Raw genomic sequence first — 22,594 nt, forward strand, 5'->3', positions numbered from 1 at the left:
CGGACCACCCGCCGGCAGCGCTTCAGCCAGCTGGCTGCTGTGCTGCAGGACCAGATGGACACCCCCAAGATCACCAGCAGGGTGAGAGCGGGGTTGGAAGGTGCTGGGGGTCTGTGTGGGGATGGGGGGCTCTGTTACATGGCCTAGTCCCTCCTGGCCATCTCTTACATGGGCACCTCCTGCCCAGCCCCATGGTAGGACCCCAGGTGATTCCCCCTCCTGGCTCAGACAGTGCCCAATGGACAGGGCTGGCTGCCCCTAGCATTCTCCAGTGTGTCCCCACTGGCTTCACTCCCTGGTACTGGCAATGTCCCTGGTGACACTGCTTCTCAAGACTGGCTCTGAGGTCACACTCCTTGTCCCCTGCAAGTCTGATAGTGTCCCTTGTGGTTACAGAGGACAACCCTTTACTGCCTGAGGGACATCTCATGTGCCCTAACAAGACTCTGTCAGCATTTGCCTGCACTCCTACATGGCAAAGAGTGCAGGGCCCAACTGGGCACAACTTCAATCTCTTAACCAAGAAGGCAGACATACCACTGCTTGGTAGAGGGTCCCTCTTGGTCACCGCCCACTGGCAAGCAGGGCCCCATGCTTGCTCATCCTTGCAGCTGAAGCTGGATGAAGTGAACAGCACAGGCGCCCAGCACCGCCTCCACACCCTCTTGGAGGACCTGATGGAGATAGAGAAGGTTCTCCGTGATGTGGACATCCTCTCGGCGCTGGCCAAGCTGCTGCCCAAGGGAGCCTGTGCCAGCAAGGCCCCGCCACCCACTGCCAACAGCACTGGCTGGTCTGGTGCCAATGCCACAGCTGGCAAAACCACAGCAGAGGAGCAGGCTGCTGTGGGAGGCCTGGCCCATGGCGACAACCCCCAGGGGCAGCTCTCAGCATTTCTGCAGCTCTGGGCTGGGCTGCAGCCCATCCTCTGTGGCAACAACCGGTAAGAGCCCTGGGGGACAGGGGTGGGATTCTGCTTGGGACAGGGATGTGGGAGAGCCCACCAGCCACTGCCAGCAGTCAGGGGCCCAGCTCATCCCTCTCTGGAGGATGCAGGACAGATGCTGCACCACGTTGTCCTGCTGTGGGTTGGGAAAGCTCGTCGTGCTGGGCAGCGCTGCGCTGGCATGGGGTTTGGTGTGAAATGCTCTTCTGAGCAGGAGTGGGGCTGCCCACAGCCAGGGGCACTGGGGCTGGGGTGGAGTTGGCAGCCTGAGCCCCCTTTGCAGGACAATTGAGCCTGAGGCGCTGAAGCAGGGCAACATGAGCTCTCTGGGCTTCACCAGCAAGGAGCAGCGAAACCTGGGCCTCCTTGTGCACCTGATGACCAGCAACCCCAAAATCCTATATGCGCCTGTGGGCACTGAAGTGGACAAGGTCATCCTGAAGGTGAGGGTGCCTCTGGGATGCCTTTCCTTCCACTCCCACCAAAGGACATTCTTGCTCCAGAGGAGCCAGGGCCAAGACTGAGTGGGGAGGAGGAGTCCATCTGCCAGCCAGTGATGCTAGGAGCAGGCAGCTGCCTTGACCCCAGCTGGGGTAGCCATAGTGCTGAACAGTGGGCAGATACCTCCATGGCTGCTAGCTATCAGGAGAGCAGCAGGACCCCTGCCTTTTCCCACTGTGTGACCTTCCTCCTCCCCAGGCCAACGAGACCTTTGCCTTTGTGGGCAATGTCACCCACTATGCCAAGGCATGGCTGAACATCTCCCCTGAGATCCGTGCCTACCTGGAGGAGGGCCGGCTGCAAAGGCGCATCCGCTGGCTCCAGCAGGTAGAGTCTGGTGGGGACTGAACTGGGCTTCATTGCCCTGGGGATGAAAAGGGGGTGTCCTGCCCTCAGGCAGCTTGTAGCTTCTTTCATGTGAAGCTCTCAGGTGCTCCTGGATGCCCACCTTGCCCTTGCGAGGACCAGGCTGGTTCCCTGTGCAGGGTGGATGCTGTTTCCCTGTCCCCAGGAGGAGCCTTGGGTCCCATCCGTGTTCATGGGGAGGATGGAGGGCTGAGAGGCAGGACTGTACCCCAAGTACTCCCTTCTGTGTCTCCCTCCCTGTCCCAGTTCACTGCTGACCTCCACAAGCACCCAGAGATCCTGAATGTGTCAGACAGCGATGTTCTCCACAGCTTCCTCAATGGCAGCTTCTCCCTGCCCAATGCCAGTGTCCTGCTCCAGCAGCTGGACACCATTGACAATGCTGCCTGTGGCTGGGTCCACTTCATGGCCAAGGTGAGGTTGTGCCTGCATTTGGGAACATGGGTGGTGGAGCAGCACCCACTGCCCACAGCTGGGTTCTGCAGGGCTGAGGAAGGGTCAGATCTGCTCAGACCTTGAGGCCATGGGACAGGAGCTTTGGAGTATTTAGTGGCTTCTGCAGTGTCAGGGGCTTTTGGGTATGCGTCAGTGGTGGAGGTCCCTGTTCACTGATGGGTTCAGGGGCTCAGGGGTGGTTGTGGGTGGCACAGGCTGCACTGTGTGCATGATCTGCTTGCCAGATCTGTCAGGACCACTGGGGTCTCACCAGCCTCCCCCTCCCACTAGGTCAGTGTGGATGTCTTCAAAGGATTCCCAGATGAGGAGAGCATCGTCAACTACACGCTGAACCAGGCCTACCAGGACAATGTCACGGTCTTTGCCAGTATGTGCCCAGGAACTAGCCCCTTTGCAGGGGTCCCTGAAGCTGTGTCCTTCTACAGCTGTGCTTGGGGCCGCTGACTGTGGCTCTCTTGGTGCATGCACTGGGTGGATGAGTGGACCAAGTCATCTCACAGTTCCTGTCCTCTGTCCCTGGCCAAGTCCTGCTGGGCACAGTGCTCTGCCATTGTCCTAACTCTCCCACCACTGCGGCCTGCTGTCCACATACCCACACATCCCTTGCCAAGGCCATGCCCACCCTCCTCATCTGTGGTAGTCCACCTGGTGCCCTTGGCTGGAACACACTGAACCCCTCCACATTCCCGCTGGTCGCTGCAGGCCAGCTGGTGTGGCCATCTCCCATGGTGCCATCATGCTCCCTGCCTCTCCTGCTGCCCTCAGGTGTCATCTTCCAGACCAACAAGGATGGCTCGCTGCCCCCCCATGTCATGTACAAGATCCGGCAGAACTCCAGCTTCACAGAGAAGACCAATGAGATCCGACGGGCCTACTGGCGGCCTGGCCCCAACACTGGCGGCCGCTTCTACTTCTTGTATGGCTTTGTCTGGATCCAGGGTGAGTGCCAGCTCCCTGACACAGCTGCCCATGGCCTTGGCCCCTGCCTGCACTGCCCGCTCAGCTTAGCTTCTCCTCCTCCTCCCCAGACATGATGGAGCGTGCCCTCATCAACACATTTGTTGGCCACGATGTGGTGGAGCCTGGCAACTATGTGCAGATGTTCCCATACCCGTGTTATACCCGGGACGAGTGAGTAACACCCATGTGGGCAAGGGCAGGAACTTTCCTCTTCCCCTTAGCAGGCCAGGACACCTCAGCTGGGAAAAGGATACAAGTTTGGGGGTCTGAGAGATTGATGACATTGGGACTGAGGAGCAAGCAGTTAAGCCCTGTTCCTTGGACCACCAGGCCAGGCAAGCAGGGAAAGGATTTTGTGCCCAGTTTGCAGCTCAAGTGAGGTGCTCTTGGCTGCAGGGTGTCTTGGAGACTGAAAGACATGGGGAGAACCAGATGAGTGTGATAAATGGATTGCACATGGGGGTGTTGGTGACTACTGAACACAGTGATGGTCTGGAGGAAGCATCTGGAGAAGTGCCAGAGCTGCCATCCCTCCACGGCAGGAGGATGGTTAGGGCTCCATCTACAGCAGGGTTGGTAGGGTACTGTGCTGAGCCCAGGGCTGCTGCCCTGCCTTCCTGCTGGGACCTGACAGCCAGGACACCAGATTATCCTATGTACTCATTGGAGAAGCTTATTCAGGGCACTGTGCAGCTGCTGGACCAGAGGGCTGATTGTCCCTGGGTGGTGGGAGAGCCCCTCTGCTGCCCTGTGGCCCAGGGTCTCCATGGGTGTCTATGGTGGTCTCCCCTCCCTTCCTCTACCCCACCAGCTTCCTCTTCGTCATTGAGCACATGATGCCCCTGTGCATGGTCATCTCCTGGGTCTACTCTGTGGCCATGATGATCCAACACATCGTGACAGAGAAGGAGCATCGCCTGAAGGAGGTGGGGATGATGGGAGAGATCCCTGGGGAGGAGTGGCATCTGTGAGATCCAAGTCCTGTGCTGTGTCCCTGGGAACCTTCCCCATGTCAGTGGGGTGCATGAGCTGAAGGGGGCACAGATCCCACACCCCTGGGCTGAGCTGGTCCTGCCGATTGTTCCCAGCACCAGAGGGAGCTGAGCCCATGGATACCCTGGCACAGGGTGATGGTCTGCCCGTTCCCAGCTGCCCTGGGAACCCCTTGGTGATGACCAGTGCTCTCCCAGCCAACGGGCAAGGCAGCAGGGAAGCACAGGGCAGGGGCCAGCCCTGCTCAGCTGTTTTGGTCTTGCAGGTGATGAAGATGATGGGCTTGAACAATGCGGTGCATTGGGTGGCTTGGTTCATCACCGGTTTTGTCCAGCTCTCCATCTCAGTCACAGCTCTCACTGCCATCCTAAAGTACGGCAAGGTCCTGATGCATAGTGATGTCCTCATCATCTGGCTCTTTCTTGCCATCTATGCAGTGGCCACCATCATGTTCTGGTGAGTTTCCTGCTCCACTCCGTGAGGTGGGAGGGACATGAGCAGCACCAGGGTCCTTGTTCCATGGAGTGAGGGTGCAGGGAGCTGTGCAGGCAAGGGCTTGTGGAGGGGTGCAGTCCCCCCCAAGCAGCTCATTTGAGGGGCCAATTTATCACCTCAATGCCACCAAAATCAAGAAGAGCTCTTGTGGGGTAGGATCCAAGGTGACACTGTCCTTCCTGCAGCTTCCTTGTGTCAGTGCTCTACTCGAAGGCCAAGCTGGCCTCTGCCTGTGGCGGCATCATCTACTTCCTCAGCTACGTGCCCTACATGTATGTGGCCATCCGGGAGGAGGTGGCACATGACAAGATCACAGCCTTTGAGAAGTGCATTGCGGTGAGTTAGCTGCAGCTGCTGGGGAGGTGCTTGGCCCCAGGTTTGCTGATGACCAGTGCTCTCCCAGCCAACGGGCAAGGCAGCAGGGAAGCACAGGGCAGGGGCCAGCTCTGCTCAGCTGTTTTGGTCTTGCAGGTGATGAAGATGATGGGCTTGAACAATGCGGTGCATTGGGTGGCTTGGTTCATCACCGGTTTTGTCCAGCTCTCCATCTCAGTCACAGCTCTCACTGCCATCCTAAAGTACGGCAAGGTCCTGATGCATAGTGATGTCCTCATCATCTGGCTCTTTCTTGCCATCTATGCAGTGGCCACCATCATGTTCTGGTGAGTTTCCTGCTCCACTCCGTGAGGTGGGAGGGACATGAGCAGCACCAGGGTCCTTGTTCCATGGAGTGAGGGTGCAGGGAGCTGTGCAGGCAAGGGCTTGTGGAGGGGTGCAGTCCCCCCCAAGCAGCTCATTTGAGGGGCCAATTTATCACCTCAATGCCACCAAAATCAAGAAGAGCTCTTGTGGGGTAGGATCCAAGGTGACACTGTCCTTCCTGCAGCTTCCTTGTGTCAGTGCTCTACTCGAAGGCCAAGCTGGCCTCTGCCTGTGGCGGCATCATCTACTTCCTCAGCTACGTGCCCTACATGTATGTGGCCATCCGGGAGGAGGTGGCACATGACAAGATCACAGCCTTTGAGAAGTGCATTGCGGTGAGTTAGCTGCAGCTGCTGGGGAGGTGCTTGGCCCCAGGTTTGCCCCAGGCATCCCATGTCCAGTACACAGTCCACCAAGCTGTCACCAAGCCCTGGGCAAACCTCTGCCTGAATGAACCCTGGGGCTTTGGAGGCATATCCAGAAGGTTTGGTGCCTCCCATGTTAGGGAAAATCTCCACAGGGCTGGGTGCAGCAGTACTGGGTAGGAATTTGCCACAACCTGTTCCTCCAGAGCTCCAGATGTCAGGTTTCTGCTGACATCCTCTTCCCTCCACCTCTCTGCAGTCCCTCATGTCCACCACAGCCTTTGGGCTGGGCTCCAAGTACTTTGCACTGTATGAGGTGGCCGGCGTGGGCATCCAGTGGCACACCTTCAGCCAGTCACCCGTGGAAGGAGATGACTTCAACCTCCTGTTGTCCATGATGATGCTGATTGTGGATGCGGTGGTGTACGGGGTACTCACATGGTACATTGAGGCTGTGCACCCGGGTACGTGCAGGAAGTGGGGCTTGAGGCCATCTCTGATCTTACGGGATCCTCCTTGCTGGAGACCTGCCAGTTCCTGGAGGTGCTAGGCCCTGAGGTGGCATTGGACACAACGTGCCTATGGGGGACACCTGCCCACATGCCTTGACCCACTAGTGACACCAGCAGGTTCCTTGGAGATCCTCAGTTGCATGTCTCGGTTCACTGACCAGCTGTGGCAAAGCAAGTTTCCATGGCTGGAGTGCTGTTCCACTCATTGCCTGCATGGGTTGGAGTCTCACCTGTGTCCTTTGCTTTCCCAGTAAAACTGAAGCATGAGTCAGGCCCAACCCAAAGCCCAAAGGACTTGGCTTCTTTGCCCAGCCCAGCAGCATTGCCCCTGAGCCCAGCTGGTTGTGGCACTTGCAGCCCCCACCCCACAGTGATGACCCCGAGCTGGAGAAACCTCCCAGCCCATCTCCATGCCCACACCCACACCAAGCTCTGCATCAGCCCTAATCTGTTCTCTGTGTGGACATGGGTGCACGGTTGGTTCTGACCCCCCAGGGGTTGTCCTTGCAGGCATGTTCGGCCTGCCGCGGCCCTGGTACTTCCCCTTCCAGAAGTCCTACTGGCTGGGCAACGGGCGGGTGGAGACCTGGGAGTGGACGTGGCCCTGGTCTCGCACCACTCGCCTCAGCATCATGGAGGAGGATCAGGCCTGTGCCATGGAGAGCCGGAGGCTGGGTGAGAGCAGACAGGGGCAGTGGAGGGCAGCCTGGGGTTGGCCCTGGCTCTGCCACAATCCTGCTGTGGCCAGGGCCCCCTGTGTGTCCCCTGTACCCTTGTTGGGACAGGATCCTGGGCCAGGTGCTGCTGCCCTTGGTGTGGGAGGGATGAGGCTGATGAGAAGCAGAGGGGAAGGGGCCACAAGCCAGCACAGCCACTGTGGGGTGGAGATGGGGAGGTCCATCCCCCAGGGAGCCCCCCTCCAAGCTTGGCATCCCTGCCACTCCCTGGCTCCTCACCATCTTGCTCTTGCGGCAGAGGAAACACGGGGCATTGAGGAGGAACCGACCCACCTCCCCTTGGTCGTCTGCATTGACAAGCTCACTAAGGTCTACAAGACGGACAAGAAGCTGGCACTGAACAAGCTGAGCCTCAACCTCTATGAGAACCAGGTTGTGTCCTTCCTGGGGCACAACGGTGCAGGCAAAACCACCACCATGTGAGTGCCTGTAGGGGTGGATGGAAGCTGTGTCCTGGCCAGCTGGGTGACGTGCTCTGCGATGTCCTGGCAGGGCCCAGTGGCAGCCAGAGGGCAGCAGTGTGGATATGGGGGTGGCACAGAAGGAACAACCAGTGGGTGGATGACCCTGTACTGATACTGTTCTGCCCGGGCCCAGGAGATACTCCTGGAGGTGGTGGTTGGGATCAGGACCAGATAGAGGAACACAAGGTCCCTCATATTGCCTTTCTTCATCCATCCAGGTCCATTCTCACTGGCTTGTTCCCTCCAACCTCGGGCTCTGCTACCATCTATGGCCACGATATCCGGACAGAGATGGACAAGATCCGGAAGAACCTTGGCATGTGTCCCCAGCACAATGTGCTCTTTGACAGGCTGACAGTGGAGGAGCACCTCTGGTTCTATTCACAGCTCAAGAGCATGGCAGAGGAGGAGATCCGCAAGGAGATGGACAAGTAGGCACCTCCAGTTTCTTTTTCTCCTTTTCATGGGTAGGTCTTCTTCCTGCTGGCTGAGCCAAGTTGGGTGATCTGGTAGCAGAAGTGTCCTCTGGAGCAGCCTCACCAAGTGTTTTCCAAAGCTTGGGGTATCAGGCTGTAGAAGGCAGCAGAAGATGTTTCTGTAGCGTGGCTGGAGCTGGGCTGTCCTGGTGGGGCATGGGGAAGAGGCTTCATGTGCTTCTTGCCAGCACCAGGTGCCAGTTTGACTCTCCCAGCATCCCTGGTACTTCTCTCCTGTCCCCAGGATGATTGAGGACCTGGAGCTCTCCAACAAACGCCACTCCCTGGTGCAGACTCTCTCAGGGGGCATGAAGAGGAAGCTGTCAGTGGCCATTGCCTTTGTGGGTGGGTCACGGGCTGTGATCTTGGATGAGCCCACGGCTGGTGTGGACCCATATGCACGCAGAGCCATCTGGGACCTCATTCTCAAGTACAAGCCGGGTGAGCAGAGGTGGGCAGAGCCCAGCATTGCTCTTCTGGCTGCAGTGGCCCTGGCCTTTCTGATGAGTCTCTGTACCACTGCCAGGGAGGACCATCCTGCTCTCCACACATCACATGGATGAGGCTGATCTACTGGGTGATCGCATCGCCATCATCTCCCACGGAAAGCTCAAGTGCTGTGGCTCTCCACTCTTCCTCAAGAGCACCTATGGTGATGGCTACAAGCTGACAGTGGTGAAGAAGCAATCGTACACCAGGAATGGCACAGGTCTGGGGCACAGTGGGAGCCCATATTTAGAGGAGTAGAAGGGACCAGCCCTTTTTCAGCCTGGGAAAGGAAAGAGATCAACACCCATGTAGTCCCACACCAAGTCTCCTTAGGCCACATGAAGCATGGAGGGGAATGGGGCAGGGGCATAGGAGGTGGCATTTGTCAGCCTTGATTTTTCCTATCTCAGTGACCTGTGTGGTGATGTTTGTCTCCAGGCGCTGATTCTGTCCAGCCCATGGGCTGCCTGCTGACGTGTCCAGCATGGCCATGGTGCAGAACACCATCTCTAGGCCAGGCAGGGCAGCCAGGAAGCCTCCAGCACCTCATGATAGAAGCTGTTGGAGCCCCCGTGGCACTGGGCTGTAGGTGGAAATGGTGGGTCCTGGTGGGAAGCTGGGTAAAAAGTGACTTCCTGGTGCTGTCCCTCTGCTGCAGAGCTGGGTCAGCCACACAGCCCTCCAGCCCACTCCTCTGTCAGCCCCTGCTCCGAGCCTCGTGTCTCCCATTTCATCAAGAAGTACGTGGCCTCTTGCCTCCTCATCTCAGACACCAACACCGAGCTCTCCTACATACTGCCTAGTGAGGCTGTCAAGAAGGGCTGCTTTGAGAGGCTCTTCCAGGTACCAGCGGGGGCTCATGGGGCTGGCAGGTGGGGGGCTGTGGGGGTCCACAGTGCTGCAGGCACCTCCTGGCCTCCTCACACACTGGTTTGCCTCCACAGCACTTGGAGCAGAGCCTGGAGGAGCTGAACCTCACCAGTTTTGGGCTGATGGACACCACGCTGGAGGAGGTCTTCCTGAAGGTGTCTGAGGAGGACCAGTCGCTGGAGAACAGTGACGTGGGTACGGAAGGTGGGGGGGCACCCAGTACTGGTGAGGGGCTGTATGCCTTTGTGCAGGCTTGGTGGCTTTCCTTCCGTTGCACGTGGCTGCAGGAGTCTCCTCTCCCAAGAGGAGGTCAAATCTCCAGTGGAGCCCATCCTGGGCAAGGGCAGCCAGCCTCTGCTCTAGGTTTGTGGACCAGATCTGTCCACACCACGATGAAGGGTCTCACGGCCTGGTGGCAACCCCCCTTCTCCTTACAGACATGAAGGAGTCCAAGAAGGACGCCCTGCAGCCACCTGCCCCAGAGCTGGACCCAAAGCCTGAGGCCAATGGGGAGCCCCTGGCTGAAGCAGCTGTGCTGGAGAAGCCCGAGGTGGAGCTCAGCAACCTGGTGACCTGTTCCAAGCTGACGCAGTCACAGGCGTCCCTGCGCTCGGGCTCCTCGGTGGGCTCTGTGCGGGGCGATGAAGGTGGGGCTTATTCCGAATTCTTTGGGGATTATGCACCCCTGTTCGATAACCGGCAGGACCCTGATAACATCAGTCTGCAAGGTTGGTGCCTCCAGGGCCAGGGGAGGTGCTCAGCTGGGATGTGGAGGGGTTGGGAACTGTGCCTGCTGGGTCAAGACCCTGTGGGGGGGGCTACTGATACACCTGGAGAAGCACAGCCTAGGTGGGAGGGTGGGAACAGGCACTTCCACCAGTTTGCACTCGCAAACTGGTTGTGTGTGCGCGGGGGTGTCTCACACTGAGACCTTGAGGCTGCGGGTGCAGCTGGTGCCAGCTCTGCCCTTTGCCTCTCACGGGGCCCCTGGGCGCCACCCTGCAGACTTGCCCCACTAATGCGCTTTGCTCCTCACGCTGGTGTCTGGTTGGGTTTTCTTCTCTTGGCCCTTGTGCATGGTGTCATCTTCCAGCTGGAGGCTTCAGCCCCCCCAGACGCTACCCTAGGCTTAGGGCTCTCCATGCTGGGTGCTGGGGGATGGAATGCAGGTGGCACCCTGAGGCTGCTGTTCTACTCACAAATCTTTTCTTGGCATATCCCAGCAGTTCTTGTGATTAGTTCCACGGTGTGCTGCCTTGCCTCCCTGGCTAGGGCAGCTCTGAACATTGTGGATTGGGTGGCAGGAGGCAGCCTGAGCCCCAGCCCTGAACCCACTGCCTCTCTGGGTGCCTCCACCCATGTCCTGTCCCCTGTCTCTGACTGTGCTGACCCCTCACCAGCTGGGACAGCTGATGGGAAAATGGGGAGGTTCTCCCAGAAAGGCTGATTTTTTTTAAACCATTGTCTGTGTTTCACATTTTGGACCAAGAGGAACTCACCAGCCAGCTGCCTTGCTTCCTGCTTGGTGGCCATCAGGGTTGGGTGTCACACTGTCTCTCGGGGTGGGTGCGCCTGGTTTGGTGCCTGGCTCAGCTCCCTGGGGGCAAAAGGGGGCTTGGATGTATCCATGCTGGGGAGCTGACATCCTTCTTCCCTCCAGAGCAAGAAGTGGAGGCAGAGGACCAAGACCTGGCTGGGCAAGGGAGCTTCAAACTGGAGGGCTCGTGGCTGAAGCTGCGCCAGTTCCATGGGCTGATTGTCAAGCGCTTCCACTGTGCCAAGCGCAACACCAAGGCCCTCTTCTCGCAGATCCTTCTGCCCGCCTTCTTTGTCTGCGTGGCCATGACTGTGGCACTCTCTGTGCCTGAAATAGGTGTGTGTGAGCCACCCACCCCCATGCTGGGGGCTACTGGTGGCCCTTCCTGCCTGCCCCACTGTGATCGGTGGGGACACTGGCTGGGGGAGGAGGAAGACAAGGCTTGTGGGCTCTCCTCCAGTCTGCCTTTATGGCAGTGCTGCAAGTGCCATTGGGTTCCTGTTCTTACCCCTGCAGGTGACCTACCGCCTCTCATCCTCTCACCATCACAGTACCACAACTACACCCAGCCCAAAGGCAACTTCATTCCTTACGCCAACGAGGAGCGGCGTGAGTACCGGTGAGAGCTGCTGCTCGCTGGTGACCAGTGTCCCATGCCTCTCCCATCCCTCTTTCCAACCCTGGGACTACCATGAGGGGGGCAGCAGGGAGGGCAGCCTGCAGCAGGGCTGGTGCCAGGGCTGACTCTGGCTTGGAGCTGAGCCTGGCCAGTGTCATGTCCCCTTGCAGAAAGCAGCCTCCATCCTCCACAGAGTGTCTCTGGGAGAGGTACCAGCCCTGGCACTGTCTGCCATCAGCCACGCTTGGCTTATGCCAGGCTTGGGTTGTGTATATCCATTCAGCTACAATATGTGCCAAGACTCTTGGGGAGGTCCCAGCAGAAGATGGCCAAGGTGGTGAGACCCATGTCTCTGCTCCTTGCTCCTGCTCAGCTGGTCCTCTCCCCGCAGTATCAGGCTGTCTCCTGACGCAAGCCCCCAGCAGCTGGTGAACACCTTCCACCTGCCCTCTGGTGTTGGGGCCACCTGTGTGCTCAAGACAGCCTTCAACAACACACTGGACCAACCCATGCAGACCCTCAACCTCAACAGCAATGAGTCCAAGATGCTTGCGGCCAAGTACTTCGATGCCATGTGCATTGACTCCTTCACCCAGGGCCTGCCACTCTCCAACTTTGTGCCACCGCCTCCATCCCCAGCCCCCTCTGACTACCCTGTTTCGGTGGATGAGGACCTGCTTCGTGCGTGGAACTCTACAGCCTTCTCCTCCTCCATCAAAGGTATCACCTGCGCTTAGTGCCTGCGTCTGCCCAGGTCTGGGGTTTATCTCCAGGAGGAAGATGATAGACCTCCCTGCAGCAGCAGCTCCAGGGACCCCTGGAGGTGTCTCAGTTGGCCCGGCCACAGCAGAGCATTGCATGACTGAACTTCTGGCTCATGGCCATCTCTGGCCCTGTGGCTAGCCTTGTGTCACCTTACTGGCCACAGTCCCCATACCCTCTCTCTGAATTGTTTCTGTCCTCCAGTTTTTCCCAACAATCATCTCTTCATCCCTCTTGGTCACTTAAGACACAAAAATCCTCTTGCAGCCAGACTCTGGCCCAGCAGGAGCTCCCACCAGTGGGGCTGGGTGCGCCCTCTCTGCCTGAGCCCTCCCACCCGCATGTTGTCACAGGCCCCGGGGCAGGCAGGGGCCTGGCTGTGAGCTGCCCTCTCTGCTCCTCAGAGACCGTCACCTCGGCCCCTTCCCTGCCCCGCATCGTCCACGAGCCCATCAGGTGCACATGCTCCATGCAGGGGACTGGCTTCTCCTGCCCCAGTGGTGTGGGGGGCCACCCTCCGCAGATGAAGGTGGTGACAGGGGACATCTTGGCAGACATCACAGGGCGCAACGTCTCTGAGTATCTGCTCTACACCTCAGACCGTTTCCGGCTGCACAGGCAAGAAGGGGAGGCTGGGAGGGTCTGCCCTGTGCTGCCAAGCAGGGCTGGGGGACCAGGGACTTGACACTGGTCCTGGGCGCTGGCAGGAGCCAGGAGTATGCTGGAGCAGGGCTCTGCTCCTGGAGGTGGGGGACAGTGGTCACAGGTTCTTGATGATGCCTTGTCCCACAGGTATGGGGCGCTCACCTTCGGCAATGTCCAGAAATCCATCCCAGCCTCCTTCGGGGCCAAGGCTCCAGCCACTGTGCGCAAGATCGCGGTGCGAAGGGCAGCCCAGGTGGGGCTGGGTGCGCGGAAAGCGGGTCGGGGGCACAGCAATGGCAGTGGCAGCGCTGGGGAGGAGGGGTCAGGCAGCACTGCTCGCACAAGGGAGACCTTTTGCCCCCTGCAGCAGTTCTGGTGGAGTTCCCACTCCACCTCAGCAGGTCTGGCTTGGCATGGTCAGCAGTGACTTGCCCTCCCACGGCTGTGAGCAGAGCCCTGTGACTGCCCCATCCCTCCCAGTACATCTGGCATGGGCCCAGCTCTCTTACCACCTCCCACCAGTCTTCTCTGCTCTTCCAGGTCTTCTACAACAACAAGGGCTATCACAGCATGCCCACCTACCTCAACGCTCTCAACAATGCCATCCTGCGAGCCAACTTGCCCAAGAGCAAAGGCAACCCTGCTGCCTATGGTGAGGACCTGGAGATGTCTAAGAGCAGAAGCACATCAGGGACAGCTTTAGTGCATGGTCCAAATAGACTGTGAAGCACAGTGTTCCCCCTTGAACCAAGCAGGCTGGTGCCCAGGGGGGTCACACACCATGTGGTCTGGGCTTAGGGTCTGGGCTTAGGGTCTGGGCTGGGGCAAAACTTCCCAAGGTGCTGCCTGCTGGCTCCTGGACTTGTCTGAGAGTGCTCCCTGCCAGCTGGTGAGGGAGGGCTTGGCTGTGAGGTGCTTGGTTGCTTCAGACAGGGAGGAAGCCCATCCTCCTCAGAGCCAGGACCAGGCTGGCTGGGGACAGTGTTTTCTGTCCTGAGCCAGTTTTCAAGCTCCTATGTTTCTTCTTGGGCCTTTCTGCAGGCATCACGGTCACCAACCACCCCATGAACAAGACGAGTGCCAGCCTGTCCCTGGATTATCTGTAGGTCCAGGGAGTGGGTCTGGGGAGGGTGGCCATCCCACGGAGGGGAGGGAGCTCCTCACCACAGTTTACTGAGCAGTGCTGAGGCTTCTGCTGTGCAGGCTGTGGGGCACGACTGGGTGGCTGTGATGTGGGGTCCCTGACCCCTGCCCTGTGCACAGTAACTGTCCCATGCCAGGACAGGTGGCCTTTCCCTGGGCAGCTGAGGGTGATGGGATCCCTGCTCTCCTTGCTCTCCATGCAGTCTGCAGGGCACAGATGTGGTGATTGCTATCTTCATCATTGTGGCCATGTCCTTCGTGCCAGCTAGCTTTGTGGTGTTCCTAGTGGCTGAAAAGGCCACCAAGGCCAAACATCTGCAGTTTGTGAGTGGTTGCGACCCTGTCATCTACTGGTTGGCCAACTACGTGTGGGACATGGTGAGCAGGGCACATGGCCCCATTAGCTGAGCCCCCAGGGCCAGGCGGGTGGGTGGGCAGCCACAGAAGTTTCTGTCTTCTCCAGCTGAACTATCTGGTGCCGGCCACATGCTGCATCATCATCCTGTTTGTGTTCGACCTCCCAGCGTACACCTCTCCCACCAACTTCCCTGCCGTCCTCTCCCTCTTCCTTCTCTACGGGTATGTGGCTCAGGGGGGTGGTCAGGGTGCACTGGTGGGTCCCTCCAGTGCCCTGTCTGCACTGCGGCTGTTCAGGCAGGATCTGGCTTCGGGGCTGTCCACCTGGCTGATGGTCTGCAGCTCCTATAGCTGGTGGGCTGCAAGGGCTGGGGAGGAGCCTGGGGAGGACGGGGCTGGGAGGTGGGCGATGCCAAGACTTGACAGTTGGTGCTGCCCAGTTCCTCCTGCCACGCTGACGTGCCCTCCTGCCACTTGCCTCCCCAGCTGGTCCATCACCCCCATCATGTACCCTGCCTCCTTCTGGTTTGAGGTGCCCAGCTCTGCCTATGTCTTCCTCATCGTCATCAACCTCTTCATTGGCATCACGGCCACTGTTGCCACGTTTCTGCTGCAGCTGTTTGAGCATGACAAGGTATGGGATTCACAGCTCTGACTGGGGCCACCACAAAGGGAGAAGCTGCCATTGGATCGTGGGACAGCTCAGGTCTGGGAGGGACCTCAGGAGGTCTCTGCTGCATAGTCCTGCTTCCAGCAGGATCAGCTATGAGACCTGACCATGCTGTATCTTGTTGGGGATCCTGATCCTACCACACACTCACAGTCATCAGGGGTTTTTGTGATTGTTGTATCCCCCTTGCCCATCCCCACAGGATCTGAAGTTGGTGAACAGCTACCTGAAGAGCTGCTTCCTTGTATTCCCTAACTACAACCTGGGTCATGGCTTGATGGAGATGGCCTACAATGAATACATCAATGAGTACTACGCCAAGATTGGTATGGCCTCTCCTCTTGCTCCAGGGTATATGGGGCTAGGGGAGACCACGGTGCTGGCACATCCTTTCCATCTGCTCTTTGGGGCTTCCTGAGGCCCACAGCAAGTTGGAGTAAAAAGCCAGGCAATGTGAACTTGACTGGGATGCAGGAAGAGATGAGGCTGATGGGGAGCTGTGGCATGGGGCTGGTGACACTGAACATGTTTATTTGGACCAATGCCAAATAGCGACTCCACAGGGAGAGGAGGTTGTGAGGCCTGGCAGAGTTGTGTGTTCCTGCTGCTGTGGCACACTGTGGGATTCCAGTGGGGCTGTAGTGGAACAATGGTGGGGCTGTGGTGGGCCATGGTGGAGCTGTGCTGCCATAAGTGGGATGGGCACTGCAAGGGTTCTTCCCTTCCAGGCATGGTCTCTTTCAGGGCTGCATTGCCCAGCCAAAAATGAGCCTTTTGCAACTTGCATCTCTAGCTTGGCCTCAAAAGCTCTTGCTGCTCTCTGCTTCTCAAGCAAGTGCTGCTGGCATCATGAGGGGCAATTTTGGGGCAGGATCTGACAAATCCACCCAATACCCACTCTCCATTGGGTAAATTCATCCTACTGAGGTTGAAAAGTTGCAAGATGCTTCAACAGCACGTGTGCTGGGAGTGGACAGCCTTGTTGTGACCAACCCAGGTAGTTGTGACATGGGAGGGGACCCAGGAGCAGGACAGCGTCATTGTTATGGGCCAGCTCAAGACATACAACCAGATTGTCCCCATGGGAAAGTGTCTCCACCTGCTCTCTCCTCTTCCTCCCGCTCAGGGCAGTTCGATAAAATGAAATCGCCCTTTGAATGGGACATCGTGACGCGGGGACTCGTTGCCATGACAATTGAAGGCTTTGTTGGCTTCTTCATCACCATCATGTGCCAGTACAACTTCTTCCAGAAACCCCAGTGAGTATGGTGGAGACCAGGGGGCAGGCTGGCGGGGGCTGGCTGTGGGGAACAGCTTGACTGTCCAGGCCCCTTAGCTGAGGCCTTCCCCTCCAGCGGGAGTGAGCTGAAGAGCTGCCCCTGCTGGCATCCCCACCCTGTCCCCTGCCCCCTCCCACAGGCTGCTGCCTGTCTCCACCAAACCCATTGAGGATGACATTGATGTGGCCAACGAGCGTCACCGTGTCCTGCGTGGCGATGCCGACAATGATATGCTGAAGATTGAAAACCTCACCAAGGTGCAGCAGCAGGACAGCAGTGGCAGGGCATGCTCCAGGGCTGCAAGAAGCCACCTTGGAGCTATCCTGTCCAAGGGGTGCAGGATGGGGTTGGGGGTCTGGGTGCCTCTCAGCAGGCTGAGGCCCCCGTCCCCTGCCCCACCAGGTGTACAAGTCCCGCAAGATCGGGCGCATCCTGGCTGTGGACCGACTGTGCGTGGGTGTGCGGCCCGGGGAGTGCTTCGGGCTGCTGGGTGTCAACGGTGCGGGCAAGACGACCACCTTCAAGATGCTGACGGGGGACGAGAGCACCACGGGCGGGGAGGCCTTCGTTAACGGGCACAGGTTGGGGGGCATGGGCTGGGCAGGAGGTGGGGATTGCCCACTGTCCTGGGGATGGGACAGGGTCTGCTTGGGGGTCTCCCAGGAGGAAGCAGCATGAGTCTGCCCATGTGACTCCGTGGGACTCTGCAGCCCTGTGTCCTGGGCTGACTGTCATCTGGGCAGAGGGCAAGTGATTCTGGCTCTTGGCCAAGGCTGCTGTAGGATAAAGACACGTGTAGGGGGGTGAGCAACAGGGGGCTCCTGAAAAGTGATTCCTTCTCCCCATGGCCTCTCTGTCTTCTCCTGCAGCATCCTGAAGGAGCTCCTGCAGGTCCAGCAGAGCTTGGGCTACTGCCCCCAGTTCGATGCACTCTTCGATGAGCTGACAGCCCAGGAGCACCTGGAGCTCTACACCCGCCTGCGTGGCATCCCCTGGAAGGATGAGGAGCGGGTAGGGCTCTGGGGGGACATTGCCAGTGCTGGAGGCAACAGTTGTCACTGGGCACCAGTGGGGACTGAGCTGGTGCTGTGGCCCACAACAGTGCCACCCTGGTGCAGCACTCACGTGGGGTGCAGGGACCCAGCTCATGCTCTCACAGGCCCCTGCTGATCCTCGGGGCTGTGCCAGGGGCTGCTGTGGGGCTCTCCTGTCCGGCACATGGCTTGTCATCCCTGGGGCAGCTGGCCTGTGCTACAGAGCCCAGCTGCTTGCCCACTGCCAGCCCTGCCAGCCCTGTGGCTTTGGCAGGGTGACAACAGCCCCCCATGCTTGCAGGTTGTGAAGTGGGCACTGAAGAAGCTGGAGCTGACCAAGTATGCTGACAAGCCTGCCAGCACTTATAGTGGAGGCAACAAGAGGAAGTTGTCCACAGCCATTGCACTGATTGGATACCCGGCTTTCATCTTCCTGGTGTGTCCCGGGCTCCAAGCACCCTGCCTTGGGTCCTCCCACCCTCCGTGTTTCTGGGGCTGGCACCAGGCTAGGGTGGAGAAATGACCCTGGGTGGGGGCTGCCTGCCCCCAGCTCTGTTACGAGTATCCTGGGGTGTGGGACGGTGTCCTGAGCCAGGCTCAGGACAGGAAGGGGGTGGCAGGGTCCTTCTGGAGGCTGGCATGTCTAAAGGTGCTGTCTGTCCTGCAGGATGAGCCCACCACAGGGATGGACCCCAAGGCACGGCGCTTCCTCTGGAACCTCATCCTAGATGTCATCAAAACGGGTCGCTCTGTGGTGCTCACATCCCACAGGTCTGAGAGGTCTTCTGGCTGCCCCCACAATGCCTCTGGACACCTGGGGTGTTGCAGGGGTGGGAGGGGGCTCTGTGCTCCTGGGGAGGGCATTGGACAGGGGCACAGGGAGCAGAGGGAACCCTGGACACCTGGTTTTGCCATCTCCCATCCCTGATGGTTGGGCCACAGCACCCAGGTGATGGCCTGGGAAGCTCAGCTGCCTACCTGCCCCATCTGTGGCCCATATCACTGTCCCCACTCCTGAATCTGCCCTGTCTCCCCAGCATGGAGGAGTGTGAGGCGCTCTGCACTCGCCTGGCCATCATGGTGAACGGGCGGCTCAAGTGTCTTGGCAGCATCCAGCACCTGAAAAACAGGTCAGAGCCTGGTGGGAGGTCCAGCACCCTGTGTGCACTGCAGGGTGGGAGGGAGCCAGGCCTGCACAGTGTGGCACCCATGGTGAGATGTGTGGGTGCTGCTTTGAAGGGTGGGCAGGGGACAGGCTTGCTCAGTCATCCTGGCATGGTCCTGGTGGGTGCAGGCACTGCTGGAGAGCATTGTCCCCTTTTGTGGGGTCAGCCCTTCCCTGCAGGGGTGCAGGTCTTCACAGGATCCCTTGTCCCTGCACAGGTTTGGAGATGGCTACATGATCACAGTGCGCACCAAATCCAGCCTCAATGTCAAGGAGGTGGTGAGGTTCTTCAACCGCAACTTTCCCGAGGCCGTCCTCAAGGTGAGCTCCCTGCCACCTCTGCCAGCCCTCTCTTCCCCCAAGGGGCAGCTCTGTGGGTGATATGACGGGGTCTGGGAGCAAGGGCTTGGGTGTCACCTCTGTCCCCTGCAGGAGCGGCACCACACCAAGGTCCAGTACCAGCTGAAGTCGGACCAGATCTCACTGGCACAGGTGTTCAGCAAGATGGAGCAGGTGGTGGATGTCCTGGGCATCGAAGACTACTCTGTCAGCCAGACCACATTGGACAACGTGAGTTGGGGATGGCCTGGGCAGATGGGTGCTTGTCTCTGGGAGGGTGGCTGTGCCAAAGTGCCTAGCAGAAACCACTTGTAGGATGGGAGGTGGAGCAAGGTATGGGGCATGGTGGCAGCCACAAGACCTGTGCTGGGGCTGTGTCCAGTGCTATGTGGGAGGGGGTAGGTGCTCACAGGCGTTCCTCATAGCCCTTTTCCCCTTTTTCCCCAGGTGTTTGTGAATTTTGCCAAGAAGCAAAGTGACAACCTGGAGCAGCAGGAGACGAGCCCCAGCTGCACCCTGCAGTCACCCCTGGAGCAGGTGCTGAACTTGCTGCGCCCCCGCGCTGCCCCCACCGAGCTACGGGCCCTGGTGGTGGAGGAGCAGGAGGACCTGGAGACAGATGACGAAGGCCTCATCAGCTTTGAGGAGGAGAGGGTGAGGGGTTGTCCCAGACCTGGGTGTGACTGGTCCCAGCTGTGTCTCTGCCACAAACACCAGGTCTGGGTGTTGTGGCACCAGGAAGGGGACACAGTGAAGCCAGGGATGGACCCAAGAGGGCTCTCTAGGAGGGGGGATCATGGCCCCAACCCAGATCGTGACCCCAGCAGCGCTGGGCAGAGTGGGCAGCCCCCCCTGAGCCCTGCCTGTCTGTGCCCACAGGCTCAGCTCTCGTTCAACACAGACACGCTGTGCTGAGACCCCTGGAGGCAGCCACGTCCCTTGGCTCTGATGCCACCGAACCCTTTCTCCCCTCCCTTTGCCCCGTTGAGCGGAGCTGCCGCGGCCAGAGACACAAGCCAGGGAGGACACGGCGGATGTGGCACCAGCCTGGCTGGATCCTGCGAGCCACCACCTGCTGTGTGGCCTTTGTCCCCTTCAGCCCCAGGGCATTGTCCCTGTGTGCTGCTGGGGGCCACTGTCTTCAGCCAGTTCGCCCAGCCAGTGTGTGCCAGCAGACAGAGACTGCGAAGAGAAGGACACTGCCTGGCACCAGCACTGCCGGCCCCACACGCTTTGTGGTGCAGACGAGGCCTGTGAGTGGTGCCTTCATCTGGACGCTCATGTTGCACCCACCTCGGAGACCCCTTGCTGTGAGGATGCCCCGTTTTCCCCTGGCATCATCAGCATCCCAGGCCTGGCCCTGGCAGGGTGGGAGGAAGGACGATTGCTTTGCCTTGTTCCCATCCCCCGGCTTGGTGCTTGCCCTTGGCACTGGGGGGATTCAGGGTCCAGCGCCGCAGGGGCAGGAGCCCTGGTGCTTCACCCACAATTGTCTCCTGTGACCCAAAGGATGTCACTGGTGACCTCCGGTCTGCCCAAGATGTGGCCACTGCCCCACTGGTGCATCCTGCCTGCCCATGTTGCTGCCAGCCCAGCAGTCCAGCTGACCTGGTTCTACCACCTGGGGCCAGGCAGTGGGGCCCCAGCAGAGGGGCATGGGTGGGGGCAGGGGGCATTTCACAGGGTATTTCACACGCTGGCACCAGCTGTTTCTTCCCTCTGCCCCCAGCCACATCCCTCCTCCCAGAGCACCTCATCCTGCCTCCTGTCTGCCCTTACTGCCCACTTGCCCTCCGCAGGGCACCACTGCTGCTGTGCCACCTTTGTGCTGTGTCCCCCTTCTTTTGCCCCAGCACCCATTGCTCAGTGTCTGGCCCTGTAATGGAGCCACTTGCACTGGTTTCTTACTATTGGATCACTGGTGGTACTGGGAGAAGGGTTGCTGCACCCACCAGGATGGCTTCTGAAATTGGGAGTGGCCTCGAGGTACGAGGTCATGACAGCCCAGCTGAGTGCCAGTGCAGTCTGGCAGAAGTGCCTGGGATGGTGGAGAAGGATGGACTGTGGTGGTGGTGGGGCTGTCGGTGTCAGCAGAGCCAGCAGCGAGCACCCTCTCGACCAGCAGTGTCCCTCCTTTCTGCAGAGGGTCCTGCTGCCTCATCACCCACAGGGGCCATGCCCAGCACGCACAGCCCAGCAGCACCCCCAGCTGTTCAGCCCCCTGCAGCCATGCCAGGAGACGGGGTGGTGGCAGGGCCTCTGATGTTGACCTCCACTATCTCCCCCCCACTATGGGTGCCCCATGTTCTTTCAGCAACCTGGGGTGGCTGTGCACAGTCCTCCTTCCCTGGGGAGCACTCAGGGCCAAGCTGCCTGTGTCTGTCCCTATTGCCTCTTCAGCCTCCCTGGCATGGGATCAGTTGGAGGCCCCGAGCTGGCTCCGAACACCAGGTCCCCTGGCTCACTGCTGTGGGCAGCACTGCAGGGGGAGATGGGTAGGGCACCAGAGCAGAAGCAGACACAGGTGGCATCTGACCCTTCACTGTCCCTGTGCCCCTTCGTCTGGCCAGTTGTGTATGCCACCTGCTATAGTTTGTGATGCAATATACTATATTTTCAATAGGGGAAACACGGGGAGAAAAGCTCTATTTTCTGATTTTTTCAGAACATATTTTTTTTAATAGTATACTGGAAACTGGCAGGCCCTGGGGTGGAGTGGATGGCACAGGTAGGCAGCCCCTACCTGGGATGCTCCCTTGCTGGGCACTCTTTGTCTTCCTGGGTGGACAATGGGGGACGAGCTACCTTGGGGTGAGCCCTTTGCCACCAGGGAGAGAGGAGATGGTGGCAGCTTTGGCTTTCTAGTTGTCACGTTGCTAGTGGCTCCCTCAGGGCCCCACAAAGGTGGGCTCTGGCCTGGGCTTGGTCCTCCCCCACCCCGATGCCTTGCAGCTCAGGGAGGGCACAAGAGCCCCCTACTCTGCAGAGCAGTCCCCACCTGCTGCTGTGCCACTGTCCCTGTGTCTTGATGGTCAGTGGAATTAGGGAAAAAAAAAAAAAAAAAAAAAAGGCTTTTGTGGCGGGTGCACAGTGTTGCCCACACAAAACCCCCGTGAGGACAGCCCCTGGGTGGCAAGCCGGGTGGAAGCAGGAGGGCATCACCCCGGGGCAGGGGTGGTTGCTGCCTTAACACTATTTTGCTTCGTTGAGTTTGGCCCTGCTTCCTGCCTCCTCCCTCTGCATGTCCCTGGCCACCAGCCGCGGGCACAGTGCCGGTGCCACACAGGGCCCAGCACGGGGCACCCCTGCGGGTGGTGATGCCTTGGAAGAGCCTGTACATTGCAAGCAAAACAAAGGATGAAATGTGAACATAATGATTGTTTTAAATAAAAAATTAATAACTGGAGCCAGTGAGGCTGTGTGGTAGCTTGTGGACAGGAGTGCCAGGGCTTGGGTGGCTGGGAAGGGACTGGGCTGGGTACTGGATGAGGAGGGGGTTTGTGGTGCCCCTGCTGGGTGCAGGAGCCCAGTGTGGCTGAAGGGTGCTGGACACAACATGGGGCTGTGCCCAGCCCTTGGCACCTTTCTGGGTTGGTGGTGGGGCTGGGGGGGGGGCATGAAGCTCTGCAGGGAGCAGGCAGGATCTGGGGATACTGTGAGTGGCCTTGGCTGGCAGCAGCCACGGTTGCCCCCCGGGTTGGGGGACTCCCC

General features: G+C 59.2%; 1 protein-coding gene across 1 annotated transcript in view; it reads left to right on the top strand.

Moving 5' to 3' along the window:
• The window catches only part of ABCA2 (ATP-binding cassette, sub-family A (ABC1), member 2), a 25,739-nt gene extending 5,941 nt beyond the window's left edge, over positions 1-19,798 (top strand). Inside the window, 42 exon segments of the mRNA XM_010007883.1 lie at positions 19-81; positions 612-943; positions 1,230-1,389; positions 1,646-1,774; positions 2,060-2,227; positions 2,540-2,636; positions 3,035-3,208; positions 3,298-3,400; positions 4,041-4,155; positions 4,488-4,678; positions 4,903-5,053; positions 6,044-6,248; positions 6,807-6,971; positions 7,272-7,452; positions 7,716-7,928; positions 8,218-8,414; positions 8,500-8,682; positions 9,121-9,305; positions 9,407-9,527; positions 9,770-9,979; positions 10,993-11,205; positions 11,386-11,488; positions 11,880-12,208; positions 12,655-12,868; positions 13,043-13,148; positions 13,436-13,547; positions 13,937-13,997; positions 14,242-14,416; positions 14,502-14,617; positions 14,882-15,029; positions 15,268-15,391; positions 16,192-16,324; positions 16,485-16,602; positions 16,748-16,926; positions 17,215-17,356; positions 17,681-17,815; positions 18,047-18,150; positions 18,417-18,509; positions 18,763-18,865; positions 18,977-19,114; positions 19,331-19,537; positions 19,763-19,798. Coding sequence (XP_010006185.1) covers positions 19-81; positions 612-943; positions 1,230-1,389; positions 1,646-1,774; positions 2,060-2,227; positions 2,540-2,636; positions 3,035-3,208; positions 3,298-3,400; positions 4,041-4,155; positions 4,488-4,678; positions 4,903-5,053; positions 6,044-6,248; positions 6,807-6,971; positions 7,272-7,452; positions 7,716-7,928; positions 8,218-8,414; positions 8,500-8,682; positions 9,121-9,305; positions 9,407-9,527; positions 9,770-9,979; positions 10,993-11,205; positions 11,386-11,488; positions 11,880-12,208; positions 12,655-12,868; positions 13,043-13,148; positions 13,436-13,547; positions 13,937-13,997; positions 14,242-14,416; positions 14,502-14,617; positions 14,882-15,029; positions 15,268-15,391; positions 16,192-16,324; positions 16,485-16,602; positions 16,748-16,926; positions 17,215-17,356; positions 17,681-17,815; positions 18,047-18,150; positions 18,417-18,509; positions 18,763-18,865; positions 18,977-19,114; positions 19,331-19,537; positions 19,763-19,798 — 6,432 coding nt within the window.
• The last annotated feature ends 2,796 nt before the right edge of the window (positions 19,799-22,594 follow it).

Source organism: Chaetura pelagica, unplaced genomic scaffold (assembly GCF_000747805.2).
Source record: "Chaetura pelagica isolate M959 unplaced genomic scaffold, ChaPel_1.0 scaffold252, whole genome shotgun sequence".
Lineage (NCBI taxonomy): Eukaryota > Metazoa > Chordata > Aves > Apodiformes > Apodidae > Chaetura > Chaetura pelagica.